Source organism: Pyrus communis, chromosome 17 (genome assembly GCF_963583255.1).
Source record: "Pyrus communis chromosome 17, drPyrComm1.1, whole genome shotgun sequence".
Lineage (NCBI taxonomy): Eukaryota > Viridiplantae > Streptophyta > Magnoliopsida > Rosales > Rosaceae > Pyrus > Pyrus communis.
Window position 1 is genome coordinate 2,316,480 of NC_084819.1, and position 23,929 is coordinate 2,340,408.

The window sequence follows — 23,929 nt, forward strand, 5'->3', positions numbered from 1 at the left end:
AAACTCCAAATACTTAAATTAATTCGTAGAAATTGTCAATTACAGTGCAACGGGAAGTTTTGACACCAACAAAAAATGTTGGGTAAATTACACTTTACCACCTCAGGTTTGAGGTTGATTTCAATTCCTTACAACATCTTTAAAACATTTCACTTTCATACCTCAAGTACTATTTTATTTCAATATAATACATCTGTTACATTTTCTATCTATTGATCCGTTAAAAGCTGACGTGACTGCCAAATTTATGCCACGTAACAAAAAAATTGAAAACCCAGTCCATTGCCCATAGAGCATCCAATTTGGTCACAAAAGAGCACCATACGAACAAAAAACAAAGCAATTCCTCAAGAAGTGCTGGGCTAATTCTCAAATATGTAGGACCACAATATAATAACTACATAAAAAAATCATGGATTCAAATATTACAAGTGGTTTAGGACACTAAAGCTAACAACGAAACCAATGAGTTATGCTAAGAAATACCAAACTATCCATGAAGCACCAAACAAGCCTTCAATAACAAGGACATTGTCACTTGAAGACTTCACGTTTCTTTGAACACCTTAAACGAAAGGACTTTGAGAGTTAAATATTGACCCTAATGCTTGAGCCTCAACAGTTCTTGCCTCTCTCTATGTGCATAGACATAAGCATATGGATCAAAAGAAGAAAAGAAGTTTTGTACTCTCGTAGATAGAAATATACATCTGATCTCCCGATCAATTGCTTACACATTCAGGTTATCTAATGCACAAAAACCAAACATGATACATATTTACTCCATTAACACCACAAATATATGACATGTCTCTGTCGTTGTAATCAACCATTTCCAAACCGAGAAATGGTGATTTAAGATGGGAAATCATTCGTTCCCACAATGCAATTGATCGAACTCATAACTGGAAAGATAATCATCACAAAGCCGGGTAAAAACACAACCATATGATTTTATCTACCAAAAATCATAGCAAAATTACTTTCATTTTTTTAAGCATTAACCACCACAAATCAACCATTTATCATGTCCCATAATTTGTAATTGATTAAATTGAAAAATGAAGAATTGAAAACAGGCTTCTAAAAGTGTATGCAAACAAGGCGAAGAAGGTGCAGGGGAGCCAGATTGCACAGAGAGAAAATGGGTTTGGGGTCGGAGTTGAAGAATAAGAGAGATCGAGCAAGGGGTGGGGAGTTTTGCAAACGTTGAAATTTTGGGGAGGGGAGTCTTGCAATAATTAGTTGATGGGATGGGATAAACCAATAAATGAATTTTAACTTCTTTATATTTTGAGAAGTTTTGGAGAGTGTTGTGAAATTTTCAAATTTTACAAATGTTGAAATTTGGCAAAATTTTTGTGTCCCACCTCCTCAAAAATTTTTAGTTAAGCATGTATGATTCTACCACAAATTATGTCTGTGGTATACAATAAAAAGGCACTGTGGATGTTAACAATATTGTTGACCACGAGCATTTGTATGTGGTGGCATGGTATATTTACAAAGCGCAAATTTGCATGTGATTATTTGCAGCTATTTTACAACGAGCTACAATTTGCTCTTGATAAAAATTGTTATTTACTACGTGCTTATTATGCCCGTGGTAAAATGGTACTTTTGATAACGAGCTCATAAAGTCCGTGGTAATATTGTTGTGGTAAATGAGTTGTTTTGTTCTAGTGACAACTGTAGCCACGCCCAGTTGCTCAATCTTCCGCTGATTGTAGTTGAGCGAGCTCATGACACCGGCGATATGCTCCTGAACAAGTACACGATTCCGCATAGGACTGCCCCACGTTGCGACCAAAAAAACGAATGAGAAGGGGAAGGGAGTGAATATCTAGTCTAGTGCAAAGGTAAAAGAAGAGAGTGAAAGAAGTGAATATTGAGTCTGGCGCAAAGGGAAGAGAAGAGAGGGAATTTTTAGGGGTTTTTTTTTATTATTATTATTTTATATATATATATATATATATATATAAATTTAGAAAAGATTAAAGTGAAGAGAATGGGATTGGGTTAGTAGCCAATTAAGCGCTTTTTTTTTTCTTTTTTAATTTTACAGAAAGCGTCAATTGTTTTGAATTTTCGTTTAGCGCTGATGTTTTTTAGCTTTTTTGGGGGGCTTGTAGAAGAACGTTGCAATTGTTGATGCCTGCACACATCTCTTTGTAAATATGAAAGATTTAAAAAGAAAAAAAATATATGGAAGAGGGAGAAGTTTGAGAAAAATGTTAGGTGTGGAGTGGGAAAGTTTAGGCGTGAAGCTAGAAGTTATTATTTACATGTCATTCATGCCATAAAAGATAGGGACCCAAATATATAGAAAATTCACTTTACGACATAACGCGATACCTTAAAAGAGAAGGAAAGTGCGTCATGTAAATTGTCAAATACAACACACAACGCTTAAGCCGTAAATATTTTTATTTAATGACTTGCACAAAAGTGATGCTGTGAATGCTAGATTATGTGCAAGTATTAGGACATGAACTTTATGAATGTCGTGAATAATATCATTTAAGGCATGCGAGTATTGTACACTGTATATTTCAAGTCGTAAAAGACCCAAACTATTGTAGTGATTGAAGGTAGTTTACTTGCTTGTTAATGTACTTAACCGGTATCCTAAACCGGTATCCTAAACCGGCAAGGGAAGCTACTTGCAACCCATCTCCTTCCCATTGACTTGTTAAGACACATTATTGGAGATGGCCATGACCGAAGTCGTTACCTTAGCATCAAGGTGGGAATGGGGAAGTCGAAGGCATGGCTAGTTACTAGAGTGAAGTCATACAAGGTAGCCTTGGGTGAGAATATATTAGTATTGAATTTGTCATTCAAACATTCACAAAATTCAAACTTAAGACCTCACTTATAAGTGAAAATAAATATACTAGAACCTAGTATAAAGCGCTAAAGCTAAGTTGTTTTTAATTTAACTAGCCTTCACGCACGTGCATAAAGCATTTTTTGAATCATGGCGTGCTACGCACGACTTACACGTTTTAAATGTATTTATATGCGTAAATTGACAAAAGGAAAGTTAAATATTTGAAGTAAATGAATAATTTTAGATCATACTCGAAGAAACCCCTTATAAACCAATTAAAGTAGCTAAATTCACATAATAATATCGGTTTCTATAGAATTTACATTAAGAATAGAGAAAATAATATTTAATAAACAATTGATTGAATCACATTATTTCTAGCTCATTGTGAGGCTAAGCCCACTTTCTCCCCCTTAATGTAGATAATATCATTTGTTAAAAAAAATAATAATCATTTAACAATTAATTTAATTACATTATTATTCGCATGTTAAAGACCTTTTTATAAAGAAAATAATATTTAATAAACAACTGATTGAATAATATTATTACTAACGTATTGTAAGGTACTGATTTAAAAAAAAAAAAAAAAAAAAACTTTACTAATTTATCACCGGCACTGTGCGCCTTTTAAGATGTTTTGAACAAAATATTCAACATTTTCCTTTTTTTTTTTATTATTATTTTTCCCCTTCACTTGGGCACCCTATCAACTTTCACTTCTCTCTTTCCACTTATATTTATATTTTATTTTATGATGACCAAATTACCCCTGCAGTATTTGATATATTATATTGGGCTACTTTTGGATATTTTTGGTTGAGGGGTAATTTTGTCCTAATATTTTTGTCAAATGCGTGACCCCAAAGTTTTTGTTTGCATGACCCCAAATTAAGGCTCTCGCTTTCTATTATATAGATAATATTTATCCTCCTCAAATTTTTGGACTAAACACGTACGATCACTAAACTCTACAAGAATATTAAGAACAATGATCATCATATGTTTTCTTTCCTAAGTATGTAGGCCATGGGTAGCTAAATACCTTAACCGCTATAAATACGACGATTTAGTCTTATTCATTTATAAGTGAGAGGTTTAATTAACTTTAGCACCCATATTATTGGTAGTTCGATACCAAATTATCATGATTAACCTGTTGTGTAGGGTTGTCCAAACCTCTTGTCCCTGAATGTAGATACTTTGTTGTAAAAATAATTACAACAAAAACCACTTTGTTGTACTAATCAAGGTGGAATAAGGGCTCAAGAATTAATGATGTTAGCGCTCGGGGGCTTCTATAAGTATATTATTAAAACTTGTAACAATGTATAATGTAAAACATGCATTTGTCCCATTTCAGAAACCTCCAAAATATTATAGCTAGGTCTACGTTGCCGCTGAATTTTCTCCAGCGACATATACCTATGTTGAGGTACTATCTGATGCTAAATCTTACGCACTGACCTTGTACAAAAAATATTTCATTGCTTATTGTTAATTTGTTTGATGTTCTGTAATGCCTAACAGAGGATCCACACAGGCTAGCAGTGGGTAGAGAAAGCAACAAACATTCCATCACTCAGGGCCATTCTCTACCCACACCAGATGACCATGAGATGAACTTTCTCTATGACAATAGCATATTAGGATGGGCTGTCTTGTGTTGACAAGTCACTTGTGTCTATTGCCTTTCTCATGACTCTTTTTTTTTTTCTTTTTTTTTTTTCGACAAACTACAACGTTAGTGGAGTTAAATTATTAACTATTAGGAGAACGGAGAATGATGAGTATCAAACGCGCACCAAATTGCATAGGCATAATTGTTTTTTACTAAAGCGGTTAAGCTGTCTATTTCCTTTCTCATGACCTGTGTAATTTGCATCTTCTGCGACATTTTCTTTTGCCACTAATTAAACTGACGTGAACGAACTAATCAGAAAACATTAATAATAAAGTACAGATATGACATATGCTCGATGGCTGCTCTTATCCACCTCCTAATCCTACAACTCTACAAGCTATGTTCTTGAACATGACTTGTAAATCAACACTTTACATTTAAAATAACACGAATATTAATAACTTAAACATTTGTTAAATCATCTCTCACCAACTGCAGCAGCACATCTGTGTTATTTTAAACACAAGTAACGGTTACAGTCAGTGGCGGAGTCAGGAATTTAAAACGATGGGGTCAAAAAATAACTTTAAAAAATCGATCATACTTTCAATTATAATTGTCCATGACGTGTTCTTATATTTTGGAAACATTTTATCACAACATCATTATCAATGGAATCAAATACATATTTCTTAATGTCTACGATCAAACTATCATTGAGATATTGGTCACCATTTTATTAAGATGTGGATTCTTCACAATTTTCATCATTGGAAAAACTCTTTCAAGTGAAGCAATCGTAACAGGTAAAATCAATGTTAATGTCACTAGCAAGTACACCAACGAATATTGTCTATCCCTCTTTGTCTCCACCAACTTTTATGCAAGGCTATTAATTCCTTTCAACCTAGAAAATTCATTATGCAAACGCATGTCAAAAATATAATTCTTAAGTTCATCTTCAAGAAGTGTGAGCTCCATATTAAAAAAATCAGTTGGATAAAATTGAGCAAGATGAACCATCTTTTGGATATAGTGCCTGTGTTATGGTGGAGGAGTCATGCACAGATGAAACCCAAAAAGCGTGCTTGTGCTGTGGTAGAGAAGCAGCGTGTAAGTTCATGTTTCCTTTTTAAAGTGAAAAGGAAAAACGACATAGCTTGGTTAAATGAAAAAAAATATTACTTACAAATCATTTTATTTCTTAAGGATAAGTTCATAAAGGTATAAGTTTGCCAGGTTATTGGGGATAAAGCTTGCAGAACCAGTGTGCGTGCTGTTGCTACTGCAGTGTTGCGGTGCTGTTATTGGGGACATATTTACAAGCTAATGCAGTGCTGCTATAGGGGTCAAAATTTTTGAAGTAAGGATAAGTTTACAAGGTCATTGGGATCAAGGAATGCCAATGACCCCGTATTGGCTCCACCACTGGTTACAGTGGACTATACATATTAACAAATACTACAAACCCTAGCTTTGTGTTACGCACGTTAATGGTATGTTGTAGGTGGCAACTCACGGGCCTTCTATTCCTTTGCATTTTACTCCAAAATTACAATTATTCTTCTCTTTTTCGTTTTGGTCGATGAGAATTTTATAACAAAGTCCAAAAGAACAGTACAAAGACACCACCGATGGAGACACCCACTCAATGACTCCAAAGTCTCCATCAATGACAAATGTTGTCTGGATACTTTGGATCTTTGTACAAAGACACAGTCTTTGTTCAAAGACTCTAGAAACTTTGGATCTTTTCGCTGGACGTCTCCATCAATGACAACTATTGTTATTTCCTCACCTTATAATAGATCAGTTAATTTTAACACAATAAAATAGGCTAATAATAATAGAGAAAAACATTATATTCGGAATGTCACAAAAGATGGTACTTGGTCAATAATGGCGGCGAATGGATTATACTTTTATCATGCATGAACGTACTACTACGTGATCCACTGATGATTAGGCCACGAAATGCTTGGTAGTATTCGGTTGGGAATATTTTTGAACCGTGGTAAGCAAGAATCGAAATCAAACATTTTTATTAAGAATTAATATCCACACATTTTATTTTATTTCTCATATATTTTTTTTTAAATTTTTAGTCATCTGATCGGATGAATTGAAAAAGATTAATTGACAGAAATTATCAATGAGTGTGTGAGAAGTCATAATGAAATAAAACTAATTCCTTTATAACTTTTTATAATTGTCCAGAATAGGAATCAAAACCAATTGAGTAATGATATTTTTACTACAATTTTATACCATCTTAGGTGGCAGATGAGTTGGACATGTTATATCATTTAATTTCAATCTTTTTGTTAATTAAAACTCTTAAACAATCTTAGGTGGAAGAAGGAGACTCCTCGTATACTGCAATCATCATTTAATTAACAATCTTTTTATTCATTATTGATTAACATTTTGAAATTAAAATTCTAATTAATTTAGATGATTTGAATGTCCACATCAGATGCCACCTAAGGTGATATACAATTGTGGTACAAAAATATGTGAATGAAAATTTAGATGATTACCTAAATGCCTTTGTACCAAACAATTCTATGATCGTTTATTTTTTTGTCAATAAATTTTAACTATTTACACAATTTTCATTTGATAAATAACCAAAATAATGTTTTTCAAATTTTTGCTTCTGTTTATCTCCTCTTCGTGTTTTGCACGACACAATTGAATTCAACCAAGCAGGTAGAAGAAAAAAAAAAGTAAAGAAGAAAAAGAGGGAGCAACCGTCTTGTCCTTTTCTCCAAGCAAAAAGGGTATTTTCGTGATTTAAAAAAATAATATGTGAGGGTAGTTTGAGTACGAAAATTTTCATTCCCATTCCACCTTGCCCGACCTGACCTCTCCCATCGTAATTCAATTCCTTGAATATCAGAAATGTGATTCCTGATTTCGGGTGGTACCCGCAACACTTTTCATTCCTTTTGGGTAAGTAAACGAAAGATTTATCAACTACTCAGTACTACGGTTTGATGGTATTCTTCCTCACTTGAAACTGAGAGGTCTTAGATTCGAATATTGTGAATGATAAGTTTGATACCAAATTAAGTTGTTCATTGTGTGGCTTAACCGAACTTTCCCTTCTTTAGTGTAAAAATATCGATGTACTAAAAAATATCGATGTATTAAAAAAAAAAAATGGAAGGATTTATCAGATATGGGAATAACTTTCATTGTCCACATTCTCATTCTCCTTATGTGTATGGGATCAAGTGAATGAAATATTCCGTGATGATGCAATGATTAGCTAGCAGAGGACATCCGGCAAAATTATAGAAAAATTGTCTCTATGCTGCCCCTCCTTTCTTCTTCTTCCTCCTCAAAAGTTCCAGATCAAGTAATATTAAAAAACTTCATCAAAGTTGAAATCAAAACTTTAACATTGGTATTAAGAGTCTGTTGTACTTTTATACACAAACATAAGTGAATTCTAACAAAGTATCAAATATCAACATTGTAGCGAAAACGAAGAAACAACAAATCTCAAAATAAGAATATAAGAAATTAAAGTGACTCAACGTAAAACCTATAAAAAAAAATTAATCTAATTAAAGGCTCAAATACGTTGAAAGCTAAATTTCAAGCCCAATACCTCCTTGGTGCACTTTTCTTCTGTCCCTCTTTTTTTTTTTTTTTTTTTTTTCCGATAGTGCATCAAGCCCAATTGCCTCGCTTTCAGAGCCTCGTCGCCATCTCCCTCACCAACCTCTCCTTCCGCGGCTCCATCTCCCCCTTCGTTGACCTCTCCTCAAACTTCCTTACCGGCCCCATCACCTCTGACCTCCACTACCTTGTCAACCTCTCCTCCAACCAGTAATCCGCCCAATTTCGTCGCACCTCATATTGTGCGCCTACCTCAACATCATCGACCTCCACGACAACTCCCTCCTCGGCCCCATCCCCCAGCAATTGGGCTCCTCGTCCGCATGTCCTCCTTTGGCGTCTCCAACAACAGAACCGAAGTCAAACTGGATCGAAAAAATTGAACCGAAGTAAAACCGAATTGAAAAAACCAAACAGAACCGAACTGTAATTTCAGTTTGCTTTTAGTTTTGGCAAAAAACCAAATCGATTAAAACCGAACCCACTTCTAGTGGGAGGAAAAAAAGTACCAAAATAATCAAAATATTACCGTGCTTATTTAAGTAAATACAAGCAAAGATGCCCACGCTTTACCGCAGGTTTTGAAACCGTACCTACAATTTAAAGCACCCATCTCCAAATAATTTAGAAACCGATCAAAGCAGTTGAACCCAAATGGTAGAAATAAGTCTTCACTTTGTATGTATGTGTTTGGACCTGATTTTACACCATCGGTCCAAGCGATTGAGGCCGTTGAGTAAGCATGGTTCTTAATCGTTGGATAAGAAAGTTAGGATAATTTGCTATTGTTAAGAGATAATATTATGGTTCTTAATCATAATAATTATCTTTTAATAAATTATCTTAATTTTTTTATACAAAATAAATTATACATATTCTTGGACACTTCACGTGGCCTAACATTGATCAGCAAGTCGAAGATAATGGTGAATAGGAAACCTAATAAGGTTAGGTGGTGGGTGTTAGCTTGGTATCTAGTCAGCTGCATGGGGTCTATGGTTGAATGGACTCACGTACAAAGCCACGTGGAACAATGGGAAAAGATTTTACGCGTGATGGTGATAAGGTGGCAATACAATTTGATTAGAATTATTGGGATACGTGGTTTTCATGTATGCATGGGTAACTTGCAGATGGGATAAATTTGAATTGCAAATTGGATAGGCATCTGCAACATGTGGGGGATACGGATTCTTGAGAAAAGTAAGGTGATTGTTTTGTGAAGTGAACTGTCTTTCCAATTAATTATCTTTCAAATTAATATGTTAAGATAATAATACAAATTGAAGCACGACATTGACACTTTGACTAAGGCGAAGTGATATTATCAAAGAGCTTTTATCACAATATCCGGATGTAGAAGAGTTCGAGTGGAACTGGGAAAATCTATTTCGACAACAAAGCGCTACAAATTCTATAAATACAAGGCTTTGAACGCCAAGAAGGGCCCATCCAATTCAACACACAACTGCCATGGGCAAACCTCTCAAACATCTTGAGATTTTTTATTTTCTTTTTCCGACAACACACCTTCAGTTTTGATAAACAGCACTGAGCACCTTCAATTTGGATAAACAGCACTGCGTCGAGGCCGACTGGTTGTCTATCCAAATCTCGATCGAGAAGGATTTTCGAATCCTTATTGGCAGAGGTCATCTTATGAGCCTTCTCGGCGAAGTGAGGTGTGACCAGGTTATTATATTCGGCACCCTGAGAGCCAAATTTGATATTGAACTTCGCAGAACTAGTTGCCTTGTCTTCAGGCTCTAGAACCCGAAGGCCGAGACGTGTTCCTTCCTCGGCCGCAGTTGCAAGATCAAGAAATCAACAACGCGCTCAACGCAACATCAACAAATTTTACTCCTCGGCCGACGAGTTGGCACGCCCCGCATCAACCGAATGACGTAGTTAGCTCATTAGTTACTTGGCCTGCGCGCCACGTAGGCTTTGTAATTTTTAGGGTCAACAGTATGTTCTATTGAATTTACATTAAGAGATTATGTACAACTAAAATGACAGTTTTCTAAATACAAATCACATAGTAAATTGTTCCATCATCAATTTGCACCTGATTATACTAACTTTATATTAACAACCTATGTACAACAAAAATGATTTACATGCTTTACTTCTCAAGACTTAATCTCTTACTTCACTGTTCTCGGGGCTCATCACATTCTTCTCTTGTCCTGCATTCGAAAACACTTTGAAACTTCCTTTTAAAACCGTAAAGACACAAATTTGATCAATTAAATACAAATATATTGAAACATTGAGAAGTAGAAACAATATTGAGACGTAAAGGGGACGTTTGTTACACCGGACTATCTCGGACTAGCTTTAAGGACTAAGCTGGATTGCCTTAGAATAGACTAAGCTAGACTAACTTAATGAAGCGTTTGATGCAGTGGCGGACTAAGAAGCAGGATAATTAATAAGTTCTAATATTATATTAATTTATCTATATCTCTTTTAATATTTTATTCTTACTTCTCTCATTTTTTCCTTCTTTTTTCTGAAAGCTCTTCCTCTTCTTCGAAACCCAGTTCCATACTTTGAGATCAAATCAAAACCCAGTTCCATACTTTGAGATCAAATCAAAACCAACGCCTCCGAGGGAATGGTCTCCCATAACCGCCGCCGTCGTAGTTCTCTCGGATTTGAGATGAGGGAATGGTCTCCCATAACCGCCGCCGTTACGATCTCAACACCAGATGCCAGTACTTCATCCAGGGCCTTCGCCTCGTCGACCTCGAGTACCTCCGCCGCACCGGCAACTTCCTCCCCCCACCCAACGCCTCCGAGTCCTGCTGGGTGCCTCCGCCTGCAACTAGTCTCTCGAAAATGGATCGCCCTGCGCCCTCTGCACCACCAGAATGACCTTGCAGAGCTTGCTTTTGACCGGCGAGTCCGTCAGAAACGTCTCCACCTGCGCGGCGTACCCGTCTTGGTGTGGTGCTGTGATCTCGTTGGAGAGAGGACGCAACGCAGACGAAGCAAAGTCTTCGCAAAGGGAGGACGCCAAGCGACACAAAGGAGACGAAGCAGGTCTTAGCAGTCCCGTGGTTTTCGGGGGGTTTCGCTAAGACGACCTAGCGAGGGAGATAGTCCACACGAGTCCGGGCTAGTCTCATTTAAGTTAGTCCCCAAGCTTATCAAACATGGGACAATAATCCTAGCCAGTCCAATCCCATTTAAGAAGGTGAAACAAACGCCCCCAAAGAGTTTATGGAAAGATCAAACAGTGAACAAATCATGATTTTTTTTTATTATTTAGAAAACATACTAACAAATAACTAAATGAGTATCGACTAAAGCCCTTAAACCATTGTGGTAGAAATAAAGAGAAATACTTTAGAATAAAGTTGAGATAATTACGTAATGAAATAACTGATTGAATTGGAAGCCATTAAATCCAAAATCTAGCCTCTTCTTCAACACCATATCTCAAGCATATATGGCAATTTACAGTCATCAAACACAGAAAAGAGTTGATCAGCAATTAGCGGGTGGACAGTCCTTGGTTTAACTAAAGACTTGAAGACGCTTACCTTGATTGAAATATTTTCCTTGTGCTTTTTCAAGATGTCTTGAAGCACCCGGGTCCAAAGTCTCCAAACTCAAACACCATAAAACACATCATTGAAAAAATCACAACTTAAAAATGGATCATACTTTTATCATGCATGGATGCACCACTACGTGAGCCACTGATGATTAGGCCACGAAATGCTTTTTACCAAAAGAAAAATGAGGCAGCATTCGGTTGGGAATATTTTTGAATCGAGGTAAGCAAGAATCGAAATCAAACATTTTTATTAGAGGTGTGATATCCACACATCCCATTTTACTTCTCACATTCTTTTTTAATTTTTGGCCGTCTGATCAGATGAATTGAAGAAGATCAACAGACAAAAATTATCAAGGGTGTGTGAGAAATAAAATGGGATGTGGGGTAGCACACCCTTTTTATTAAACTATTTACTAACTGTTAGGAATCAAAATGAAATAAAACTGATTCCTTTATAACTTTTTACAATTGTCCAGAATAGGAATCAAAACCAATTGAGTAATGTTATTCTTACCATAATTTTATACCATATTTTTTTACTATCTTAGGTGGCAGATGAGTTGGACAAGCTACATCATTTATTTTCAATCTTTTTGTTAATTAAAACACTTAAACAATCTTAGGTGGAAGAAGAAGACTTCTCGTATACAACAATTATCATTTAATTAACAATCTTTTTATTCATTATTGATTAACATTTTGAAATTAAATGTTAATTAATTTAGATGATGTGGCTGTCCACATCAGATGTCATCTAAAATGGTATACAATTGTGGTACAAAAATATGTGAATGAAAATTTAGATGATTACCTAAATGCCCTTGTGCCAAACAATTCTATAATCTTTTATTTTTTTTGTCAATAAATTATAACTATTTACACAATTGTCATTTGATAAATAGCCAAAATAATGTTTTTCAAATTTTTGCTTCTGTTTATCTCTTCTACGTGTTTTGCACGACACGATTGAATTCAACCAAGCTGGTTGAAGAAAAAAAAAGTAAAGAAGAAAAAGAGGGAGCAACTGTCTTGTCCTTTTCTCCAAGCAGAAAGGGTATTCTCGTGATTCAAAAAATATGTGAGGGCAGTTTGAGTACGAAAATTTTCATTCCCATTCCACCTTGCCCGACCTGACCTCTCCCATCGTAATCCAATTCCTTGAATATCAGAAATGTGATTCCTGATTTCAGGGGGTACCCGCAACACTTTTCATTCCTTTTGGGTAAGTAAACGAAATATTTATCAGCCATTCAGTATTACGGTCTAGTAGTATTCTTTTTCATTTGAAAATGAGAGGTTTTAAGTTCGAATATTGTGGATGACAAATTCGATACCAAATTAAGTTGTTCATTGTGTGACTTAACCGAATTTTCCATCCCTTAGTGTAAAAATATCGACATATTAAAAAAAAAAAATTTGTTATGGGAATAACTTTTCATAGCCTTAGATGAATGAGTTTTTCTCTCTTTTGGTTATGAAGGTTGAATAAGTTAAGGAATATGTTAATTTTAGGCTTAAATCATAATGGAGTTTACCACGAAGGTTTAAATCCCAATTTTTTCACCACGATACCCTCTCATCACAGGAACCATTAATCCAATTTAGCCTGACGTAAAACCTACAATATCTCCTTTTTTTTTTCATAGTGCATCAAGCCCAATTGCCTCGATTTCAGAGCCTCCTCGCCATCTCCCTCACCAACCTCTCCTTTCGCGGCTCCATCTCCCCCTTCATCTCCTCAAACTTCCTTACCGGCCCCATTACCTCTGACCTCCACTACCTCGTCAACCTCACCGTCCTCAACCTCTCCTATCCGCCCAATTTCGTCGCACCTCATATTGTGCGCCTACCTCAACATCATTGACCTCCACGACAACTCCCTCATCGGCCCCATCCCCCAGTAATTGGGCCTCCTCGTCCGCATGTCCACCTTTGGCGTCTCCAACAACAGAACCGAAGTCAAATGGATCGAAAAAATCGAACTGAAGTAAAACCGAATTGAAAAAACCAAACAAAACCGAACTGTAATTTCAGTTTGCTTTTAGTTTTGTTAAAAAACCGAATCGATTGAAACTGAACCCACTTCTAGTGGGAGGAAAAAAAGTATCAAAAAATTATTGTGCTTATTTAAGTAAATACAAGTAAAGATGCTCACGCTTTGCTGCAGGTTTTGAAACTGTACACATAATTTAAAACACCCATCTCCAAATAATTTAGAAACCGATCAAAGCAGTTGAACTTAAATGGTAGAAATAAGTCTTCACTTTGTTTGTATGTTTTATTGAATTTACATTAAGAGACCATGTACAACTAAAATGACAGTTGTCTAAGTACAAATCAAATAGTAAATAAATCGATCCCATCATCAATTTGCACATGATTATACTAACTTTATATTAACAACCTATGTACAATAAAAATTATTCACCTGATTATACTAACTTTATATTAACAAGCTATGTACAATCAAATAGTAAATAAATCGATCCCATCATCAATTTGCACCTGATTATACTAACTTTATATTAACAACCCATTTCACCCGTTAACCTCTCTTTTTTTTTTCTTTTTTCTTTTTTTCCACACATATTTCATCCAAATCAATTACACCCGTTCTTAGCATCCTAGTGCTTGTGCTAGCCACCTCCTTCCTTCATCTGGTTTCTGTGCATATGCAAGTCATGGAGTGATTTGATGAACACCTGAAGCTTTATTACGATGCACAAGAATACAAGATTGGGAATGTCACAAAACATGTTTATGCCTGTCATGTCTACTTTACCTCAAGAACTAAATGAAACAACTACAACCACGACCCATGGTTGCAACAAGCATTGCTGATCAATAAACCAAGGGGTTGCCGCATATAAACTTCATCACTCAAAGAACCATGTAGAAACACATTTTGAACATCAAGTTGATTAATAGGCCAATTAAAATGGATAACAACTGATTAAATTAAAACACAGATCAATTACATGTGTCTCCGAATCTTAACATAGATCAGGAAATTGTTTAAGTAAAACACAGTAATTCTCTTTCCCAACTCTCAATCAATGTCTCACTACAGAGTCTACAGTGGCTCTATTTTTCTTGCATTGCATGATTGCATTCTCTGCTACTTTTTTGCCAACCTTCTTCTTGCATTGCATCCTCTGCTTCTTTTTTGCCCTTAACATTCACCTTAAGTGAAATTTCCTTGACAAGTGAAATTTCCATTAGTAAGAAGCTTGTCACAATAAAAGTAAGCATTAATCTTGCACAATCCATCCTAATCATTAAACATCACAGAAAAATATCTTTAAAAGAACAAGTTAAAATACATACCATGCTTAATCAAGACTAATACTATTGGAGCATTGTCCCAAGTTTTCGTTAAGGCTCATGTCAAAAATTTCTTCAGTGAGTTCTTCCAAGTCAGCACCCTCTTTCTCTAAAGCTAAACATAAAAGGAAAAAAATGAAAACAATTATAACCTATTATATGAGGAAAAAAGTACAAAGTAATATAAAATTTACCTTCTTTGCCAAAAAACCAATCTCTAGTACATAGCAAGGCTTGAACGGTTTCAGGCAACAAAGAACTTCGATATTGATCAAGCACCCTACCACTAATACTAAATGCTGATTCCGAGGCAACAGTTGAGATAGGAATTGTTAAGACATCAGAAGCCATACGAGAAAGTACGGGATAACGAAATTGCTCCAGTTTCCACCATGAAAGAATATCCAACTCTTGTTTTCTATCAAGTCTCTTTTCTTCAAGATATAGATGTAATTCAGTTTTTTCAACTGAACTTTACCCATCTTGGTAAATATTATCAAATTCCTACATATAAAAATAAAATAGAAACAAAGGCATCAATGTACATGCATATAAAAAGTATAAAAAGAGGAATAACTTAGATTTTTCAAACAAAGTCCAAACACGGGATCTCTTTTGACGTATTTTACCTACTCGTATACCTTTAGCCTTTCTCTTTGAAGGACTTGGTGCACTTGTTGAACCTTGCGTATCACTTAGATTGATTGTAGCCTCAGTGTTCTCTTCATCAATATCCATCTGCACTAACCATAAACGAATAAACTGTGTGAATACCAACAACACAATGTTCAAAATTACTTCTCTCAAATTAGCATATGACTACTAACAAGCTGAGATGCAATTTGAGAGCAGAAAAGAAAACACTAACTAACGAATTTCCAAACAAAGCAAAGAAATCAAAATTTTGTAATCAAAACTAACTAACGAATCATATCGAGCAATGCTCTAACCCACTATGGGTTTTAAATTATTCTATCTAGTTACAATGATGGGGTTTCACTGCCAGTTGACGACAAATAGAAAAACCAAATTTAATAAAAAGGTTCATCCAAGAACAGAAAATGTGAAAAAAAATAAGGGGAAAAAAGGAGAACCCCAAACTATACACCTGAAACAGAGCCACAATGAAAAGAACAGCACAAGAGCAACCAAAAATGTGTAACCATCTTTCTAATAAAACAAGCTCCAATTGTTTAACCATCTTCAATGAAAGGCCAACTTTAATTTTTCGTTCCCCCAATTAAACCGCTAAACTCGGGTTTTAAACCAACCTAAGCACATAATGAAACCATTATGCAAAAACAGCTTATATATGCAATACCTACTTGCACATTATTATGAATGTCCGTTGCGTGGTTTAGTTCAAATCCTCTAGCCTCATACACAACCCATAAAAGCCATTCGGAAACCAAACCCTCCCCCCCCCCAGCTCACAAACCCAATTGAATCAAAACAAATTCAATTAGGAAACAGAAAGTTAAGAAAAGCCTTAATTAACTGAGTATACCAAAGAATCAAATTAAACACAAATTCTTAAAGCTTGGCATCCCAATAATCAAATAAGGAAAAACAACAATGTGTGCGAGTGCATGTGCTGCATAAGTGTGTAAGCGTATATTGTATTGCTGAGTAAAAACAACAAAATCTTCCAAGTGATAAAAAAGTTCAATGTGATAGAGGAAAACAATAAACATCCAACCCAAACCCCAGAGTCTCAAGTCTAGGTAATTCACTACAGTGTCTCAAGTCTCAATCAAATTAATTACTAAGCAGTAAGCACCTATGAATATAAGAAGCACCTAAAAGGGAAACATTTCAAAGGCCAGGAGAAAAATAGAAGGAAATATGTAAGTATGAGTAGCAGAGCAGGATGCCTACATAGGGAGGATATAGAAACTTACTGAGCACTGAGCAGTAACTTATGTTGTTCGTATCAATTTCAGTAAAACCAAACAACAACAACCCAATTCCAATCCAAAAACCAACCAAAACAAAGCAAACTCAATACTTTTAACTTCATGAGCCTCGGAATCGCAAAACATGAGCCTTAACGAATTACACACCTCGGCATTAATGAATCGCAAAACATTTCTTCTTTCGTCATCCAAATTACACACCTCGGCATTAACGAATCGCAAACTCAATACTTTTAACTTCATGAGCCTTAACGAATCGCAAAACATTTCTTCTTTTGTCATCCATTACTTTTAATCGATATGAAGAAATAGGTAAATTAACAGCTCCAAATTACCCAAAAATGGAAATTTTAATCAGAAAATATACAAATGAACAAATTTTACACAAAACTCATGAACAAAAAGCAAAACCCATTATCCAAAACACAACCAAAAAATTAAAAAAAAACAAAAGAAAAAAAGAAAACCAAAGGTGGAAGGGAAGGAGCACAACCCATGTACAAATTTCAGTATGTATATTGTTACGTATGAAAGAAGAGGTGGAACTGTGGAAGGGAATTGGAGCTTACCAGAGAGATATAGTGGTGGAGTCGGAAGAGAAGGAGCACAACGATGGCCAATGAGCGATCTCTCAGTCTCAGAGAGCAAAACTGTGCGACAGTGCGAGAGAGATGTGAGGAACCTGTGCCCTGAGGGTTTTCTATTAGGACGGTTGAAATTACACAAAAGTCCTCAATAACGGCCTTAACGGGTGGTTAACGAGTTTTGCGGGATCACCCAAAATGACCCGTTATTTAATAGATGATTAACGGATTGACCGTTAACTACCTGACCTGTTTATCACCTATCCGAATACTAATTTTAACAGGTCGGGTTAATGGGTTCGATGAAAAATGCTAGGTCTACCTCGGAATCTGCACAATACCTGTAGACTCCGGCAATTATAACCTACTGATTATTATCCCAACTAGTCCTCCACTGCGTCTGTGAAGCCATAAGCTTCACAAGCTTTCCTCCGGTCAGGAAACAGAAGAAAAGGATAAAACTTGGAGCTATCCTCCTCTCCAAATCACCGTTGTTCATACCCAACATAGGTCTTCTCTCTCTCTCTCTTCAAAGTTCCTTCATTTGGGTTTCTGTTGATGTCGTAATTTCATTGGGTTCTTGTATTCTTAACATACACATTGCAGTTTGTGGTTTTCGATTGAACCCATCAATTAGAAGTTGCCCAGAGATGGCTTATGAATTGAGTGAACAGAAAAGTAAGAATTGTTTTTGTTTTGGATTTTCGAATTTTGGATCAAAGAAAATGATCTGGGTGGCTCATAACCTTAAGAGTTTTGCTTGAACTTTGCAGAGGTTGGGTTGGGTCTCCTTGGCTTTGGCATCCTTTTCACATTTCTGGGTGTGATGCTTTTCTTCGACAGAGGCTTGCTTGCTCTAGGGAATGTAAGGGGTTTCCATAATTTCCAATCCTTCTTTTAGGCATATATATATGTATATGTGTATCTTCATATATGTGTGTGGAATTAGGCTAGTGTTTTATTTTCTTGTATTTTGTTGTATGATTGTATCTCCCTTTTCAGATATTTTGGTTGACTGGGGTGGCCCTTTTACTTGGTTGGCGTTCTACATGGAATCTCTTCACTAGTAAAGCAAACTTAAAGGTATGAGAAATTAGCAGCTTTCACTGAATCATTTATTAGGATGCTCATTTTTTATTTTCGTTTCTTTTCATAAATGATTTGGTTTTGGTAGCGTGGTTATGTTAGAGTAGCGGTATCAGTGACGGATCCATTGTTGTTCTTTAATGAGTGAAGTTTTAGTACTGAGTAAATTTTTGGGCTATTTTGCAGTAGGTACTCATAAACAGAACTCTATCAGCATTTGTTTTTCGCATTTAACTGGCATTCTACAATTCAGTGAAGATTAGACCAACAAAATTATTTGTTAGTGTGAATAACTTAAACTCTAAACCCATATACCCTAAACGCTAGTAAAATAAACCCGAAATATAACTGATTAAGAATTCCATGATTTTTACAAATTAGTTTCCTTTTTATTTTGTTTTTGGAATCCATTATGGGATTAGGGCTTCCTATCCCTAGTGTCCCAAACCCTAAGCCCTAAACCCCACTAAACCCTACTCTGAGACACCAGGAACCAAAGGGGGTATTTTAGAGCACGAATGTGCACTCACGGAAAGGTATCTAATTAAAGGCAACTTGTAATAGCATTTACTATGAAACCCTAGTATACAAGCCATAGACATCCCTAAAACATTCAGAACATCAACTAAAGTGTTGGAAGTTTGTAACCAAGTAGAAATTGTGTAAAATATTAAGTATAAAATCCTGATGCAATTTTCATCAGCTGAAACGTGAAACTAACGGGATAACTCTCTGGTAATTGAAACAAAACAAGGATTTTATTAAACAATAGTAGGGCTAATTGGCAGCTCCCCTAATAGTGGATCAGTTTGCCATTCTAGTTCTGTCAGAAATCAAAACTTTCAAGTAGTGTAAAACATAACATCATTGAGTACCTCGACTGGTCAACTAGGTGTCGTGACCAGTTAACATTCTACAGAAACACACTTTTTTGTTATTTTGATTCAATAACATGTTTTCTGATGCTTTAAATCAAACAACCTAAAAAATATATTCTGAAATATACAAGCAACAACCAACGACCTAAAATGCATTAATATGAGGTTTCTAAGTTCAGTTTTTAAATGAGGATTTAGAACTATATACCTTTGACTTACTCGAGCATGCATTTTAAACTGTAGTGTTGGAAATATAATCTTCACTCGTTGTTGGTCAGATCTCTGTTCCATATGTGATTGTCCTTAACATAGCCATTAGTTGTTTGGGGGAATAGAGTAGTGAGTCTAGTGACAATCTGATTTGTTGTCCCTTAATTTATTTACAAAATTAAGCATTGATGAGCTTTGAATACTAACTGATTATGCATTTTTTAATGAGGAAGAACTGGATTTGTGTTGAACAAATATAACTTATCTATTATGAGTTAGATCTAATGTTGATTTTTTCCTGCAGGGCTCTGTATCTTTTTTTCTTGGTCTCTTTTTCCTTTTCGTTCGGTGGCCAATAGTTGGTATAATCTTGGAAATATATGGCTGCCTTAATTTGTTCAGGTTAGTTTCTGCTCTTAACATTGTGCTCTGCTCTGAATAATATCTCAGTCTGTAGTATATCTAGACTGTCGTGGGTTTTGATGGAATTAACAAAACTCTCTAGTTACCTAGAGTTAGTGAAATCATCACGGGCCTGTTAGGATTTGTATTAAGAGATATAGTTTTAGTTTACCGGTGGAGGTACAAAATACAAACTTAAAATGCTTGATATACAAGCCAGCATCTTGATTTCACAGTTATTGTTCTTGGGATTCTGTTCAAGTTTTTCATGGGCTGTAGAATAATCACCTGCAGTCTGCAAGGATTTTTTGGAATGAAGAATTGAAAAATTATTATTACAACTTATTGTTTAGCTATTACAGTGTACATATATAAATACTGTTTGACAGAAGAACTGATTGTATTTCATTCATATTCAGTGAGAATCTTGTTTCTGGCTCAAACTAACTTGCTTAAATATGAACATGCCATGGCGGAGTTGTTGTTTGGAGATAAGTTGTCTTTGTTTTATTCATACAAGTAGCTAGGAGATCTTTATTGAACAACTTTGGAATCACAATAACTTATTTATACAAACCGAATAGTAAGTTCTTGACAGAGGTGTTAAGATTATGTTATAGTTTTTCCTAAGCTTCTTGGTTTGCACTGATAGTTGATGGTCCTGCACAGATGTTCAGTTTGTAGCTCTTATGTTTAGAAGCTTTCAACCGATGGCACAGTCAACAAATTTATAATGTATTTGTCTAATGGAACTGGGTTTTAAGTGATTGTTATCCCCCTATATCTTGTTCATTGTGGACTATATAAGGAAGATTTTGCAATGGAAATCAAATCATCATTGTGTGTTATGCCGTTTGGGAAAAAGGGTACAGCCAATTGGAATATAGAATTTGAAGACATTTTAGTTGATGGATGGTATATTTCTTTTGAAAGCTATGTTCTTGTTAGTTTTCTCAATTGGTATATTATTTTTATTTTAATAACAATTGTTATATATGCATGTTTGTATCATGTGTTTTTTGAGTGTTATGTATTCATGGATACTAATTATCCCGTGATTACTAGTTTTTCTTATATGGAATTGACCCTTATGAATTTATTTTATGTTTTATTAATTGTATAAACCCTAAATCTTCCTCAAGAGTCCCTATAATCCATGCAAGAAGTTTGTTGAACTTTGTCATACTCAATATATAACTCTGTAGACGTGTCTCACTCAACTTCATGGAATCTGCAAGTCGTTAAACTGTCGTGAAGTTTGCCAGAGTCAACCTACTTAATTAATGAACTCTGCAAGTATATACACTATACAGAAAATTGAATCAACTGCATCCTCTTATATTTGATATTTAATTTTGTTGTATTGACTTTTTCTTGTTTTCTTGCAGTCGTTTTTGGCCATCTGTGAAGGCGTTCCTCTATGAAGTTCCCATGTTGGGATGGATCATAAGGTTTCTATTCTGGTGAGTTGAACTCGTCTTGTTTTATTGTTCAAGATGTTTAATGCTCCAAACCGTTTTATTTGAAATGGTTGTTCTGACATCGCACCATAGTTCAATTGTTACCCTGTAAAAGAATTGTTTGTAGCTTCACTTGGTGACAGCTGAGACTCACAAATACTTCCTTCTCTCTCTCCCACTCACTACACATGAAAAATGAAAATCTTTGTGTGTCTACTTGTTCTTGCGGAAAATATTTTGTGACAAAAGTTGTTTCAGAATTGTTATGGACCAGCAGGTACGTAAATTTATGTTGGTCACGTACTCACGATTCCTAATAGTGAATACATTGTAAGACTAAGGATTTTAGGGGTGAGGTGCTTGTAAAGTTAAAAGTTTGGACCAGGAACCTCTACCCGCTCGAAACTATACCAAACTATACACTGACCATTCAGTCTATTCTCAGTGAGTCACATGTACTCTTTCTGATGAAAGAAATATGGCAGACATGATTGTTAAAATGAAATCTCGCTGCAAAAGTTTTGGATGGACGATTCAAGATAAGGAATAGTCTGGTATAGTTGCAGATGGGTAGAGGATCTATGTCCTAAAAGTTTAGGACTTGTCTAATATAATATACATACATATGTATAGGGATAGGATCAAGGGACAAACATTTTGACTAATATTTTTACACTTTTTTTAAAACCCTTAGATTACATAACATCCAAGAGTCCTTATTGATTCATTAAATGACATAGATGCTTATGTGGATTTTAACTAATACTAAAGATAAAAATAAAACTGAAATAGCTTAAAATCTAGAAAGAAATTAAAAACAAAATTAAAGGGCCGGAAGAACAGTATAAGTGTAAGAAAGGAGTAGAACTCCATTGATCTGTAATCTAGATCTCCCTCTTTGCCGTGAGGTCTGCAACTTCCGGTAGCTCAATGCTGTCACCGTTTTCGTCCTCCTCTCTGCCAGCGGGGAGAGGGCTTGCTATTGCTAATATGGGGTTTTGGTGCTTCAATTTATATGGGTTCTTGTTGCAGCCTGTCTATCTGCCTAGGGCTTTCAAGAAATTAATGTCAAAGAAAAATAAATGAATAAAAGATCTTCATAGGACTTCATCATCATCCTTCAAGATGGGGTCACTGATTTGTGATTGGGGTCACTGATTTCTGCTTCTATTTTCTTTTCTTTTTCCTTTTCGATTATTGATATTTAATTGTATACCTCATCGACAAAGAAGGCGATGGAGGTTACGAATCAATGGAGTTCTACTCCTTTCTTGTTTGCAGGCTTATAGGGTTTCTTTCGTCTAATTTTATTTTCAATTTTCTTTTAGATTTTTTTTTTTCAGTTTTATTTTTATCTTTAACATTAGATAAAATCCACATAAGCATCCATATCTTTTAATGAATAAATAAGAACCTTTGGATGTTATGTAATCTAAGTGCGTAAAAAACGTGTATAAGTATTTGTCAAAATGTCTGTCCCTTGATCATATCCCATATATTATATATCGATATATATATGTATGGTTGAAGATTGAAAGCCTTGTATGATCAGGCAGAGAATCCAATCCGAAAAGTTTGTGGATGGGAATTGCCATGAACTTAATATCATCTTCTAATGTGTTGCAGATTCTTGATCAACTTCAGGGCAGTGATGCTTGACGTCTACTTGTATAACGGCTCGTGTCTCATAGGGTTTCCTGATTCTTCAGAAGCCGAACAAGGTCTAAGCAATTGGCTTCTCGTGGGTTTGAGATTCCATCATCAGATGAGTGAAAAAGAAGAAAGAGACTAGTAGTACTAGGTTGCATATCATCCATCACACTTAAAATGTTGTGTAACAAAATGAGTTTTTAAATGCATATGAATTCAGATTCTGTTGGTAATAGTTGTAAATGAGAGATAAGGAAGTGCGATGGATTATTTGATGTCTTTACCAAAAACAAAAAACGAAAATGTTAGCGCAGAGATGGATATAGACGAGCAATTTTTAAGTGTATTTAGATTACCATCACGTGTTGTTACTATTTTACATGTCCTAATACGAGTGGATGACATGGTTTGTATGTGTCCCTCTTCTAGTAACGCTACGCGGCGGTGTTCCAAATTCCGAGTTCACTACTCTCGATAGAGAGATGGTATGTGTAGATTGACCCTTAAATGCTGGTAGAGAGTTGGATTTTGATGCATTAAAAGTGATGTCTACTTGCCACCTTTTACATGCTTGCCTGTCTTCCTCCTTTTAATGAATGTACGTTTGATGAGGGCAATTTAAGAGCACTCTTTAAGTAGAGAAGCACCTTTTGCATGACTCCTCCTGCAATCCAGATAGGTCGAGAGAGAGCAATACTTTGCCCTACACACTCCACCCTTTATATACCAATACTTTGTCCTTTCTTGTGATATCAAATCCT

General features: G+C 35.5%; 1 protein-coding gene and 1 long non-coding RNA gene across 4 annotated transcripts; one reads left to right on the top strand and one right to left on the bottom strand.

Annotated features, from left to right (window-relative positions):
- Window positions 1-14,597: 14,597 nt before the first annotated feature.
- On the bottom strand, window positions 14,598-17,586 carry LOC137723569 (uncharacterized). Of its 3 annotated transcripts, none has more exons than XR_011066938.1 (5): window positions 17,468-17,586; window positions 15,624-15,720; window positions 15,177-15,486; window positions 14,986-15,097; window positions 14,598-14,856 (listed from the first exon to the last, which is right to left on the bottom strand). It is a non-coding gene; the product is annotated as an uncharacterized lncRNA (long non-coding RNA). The 3 variants fall into 3 exon arrangements; XR_011066939.1 differs by having other exon boundaries at window positions 15,616-15,720; XR_011066937.1 differs by having other exon boundaries at window positions 15,612-15,720.
- A 200-nt stretch (window positions 17,587-17,786) lies between these two features.
- Window positions 17,787-23,524, top strand: LOC137722655 (vesicle transport protein GOT1). Its single transcript, XM_068461706.1, has 7 exons — window positions 17,787-17,992; window positions 18,089-18,160; window positions 18,256-18,347; window positions 18,485-18,565; window positions 19,961-20,058; window positions 21,447-21,521; window positions 23,145-23,524. Coding segments are annotated over exons 2-7 (375 nt in total). The 5' UTR covers window positions 17,787-17,992; window positions 18,089-18,132; the 3' UTR covers window positions 23,146-23,524.
- Window positions 23,525-23,929: the final 405 nt, after the last annotated feature.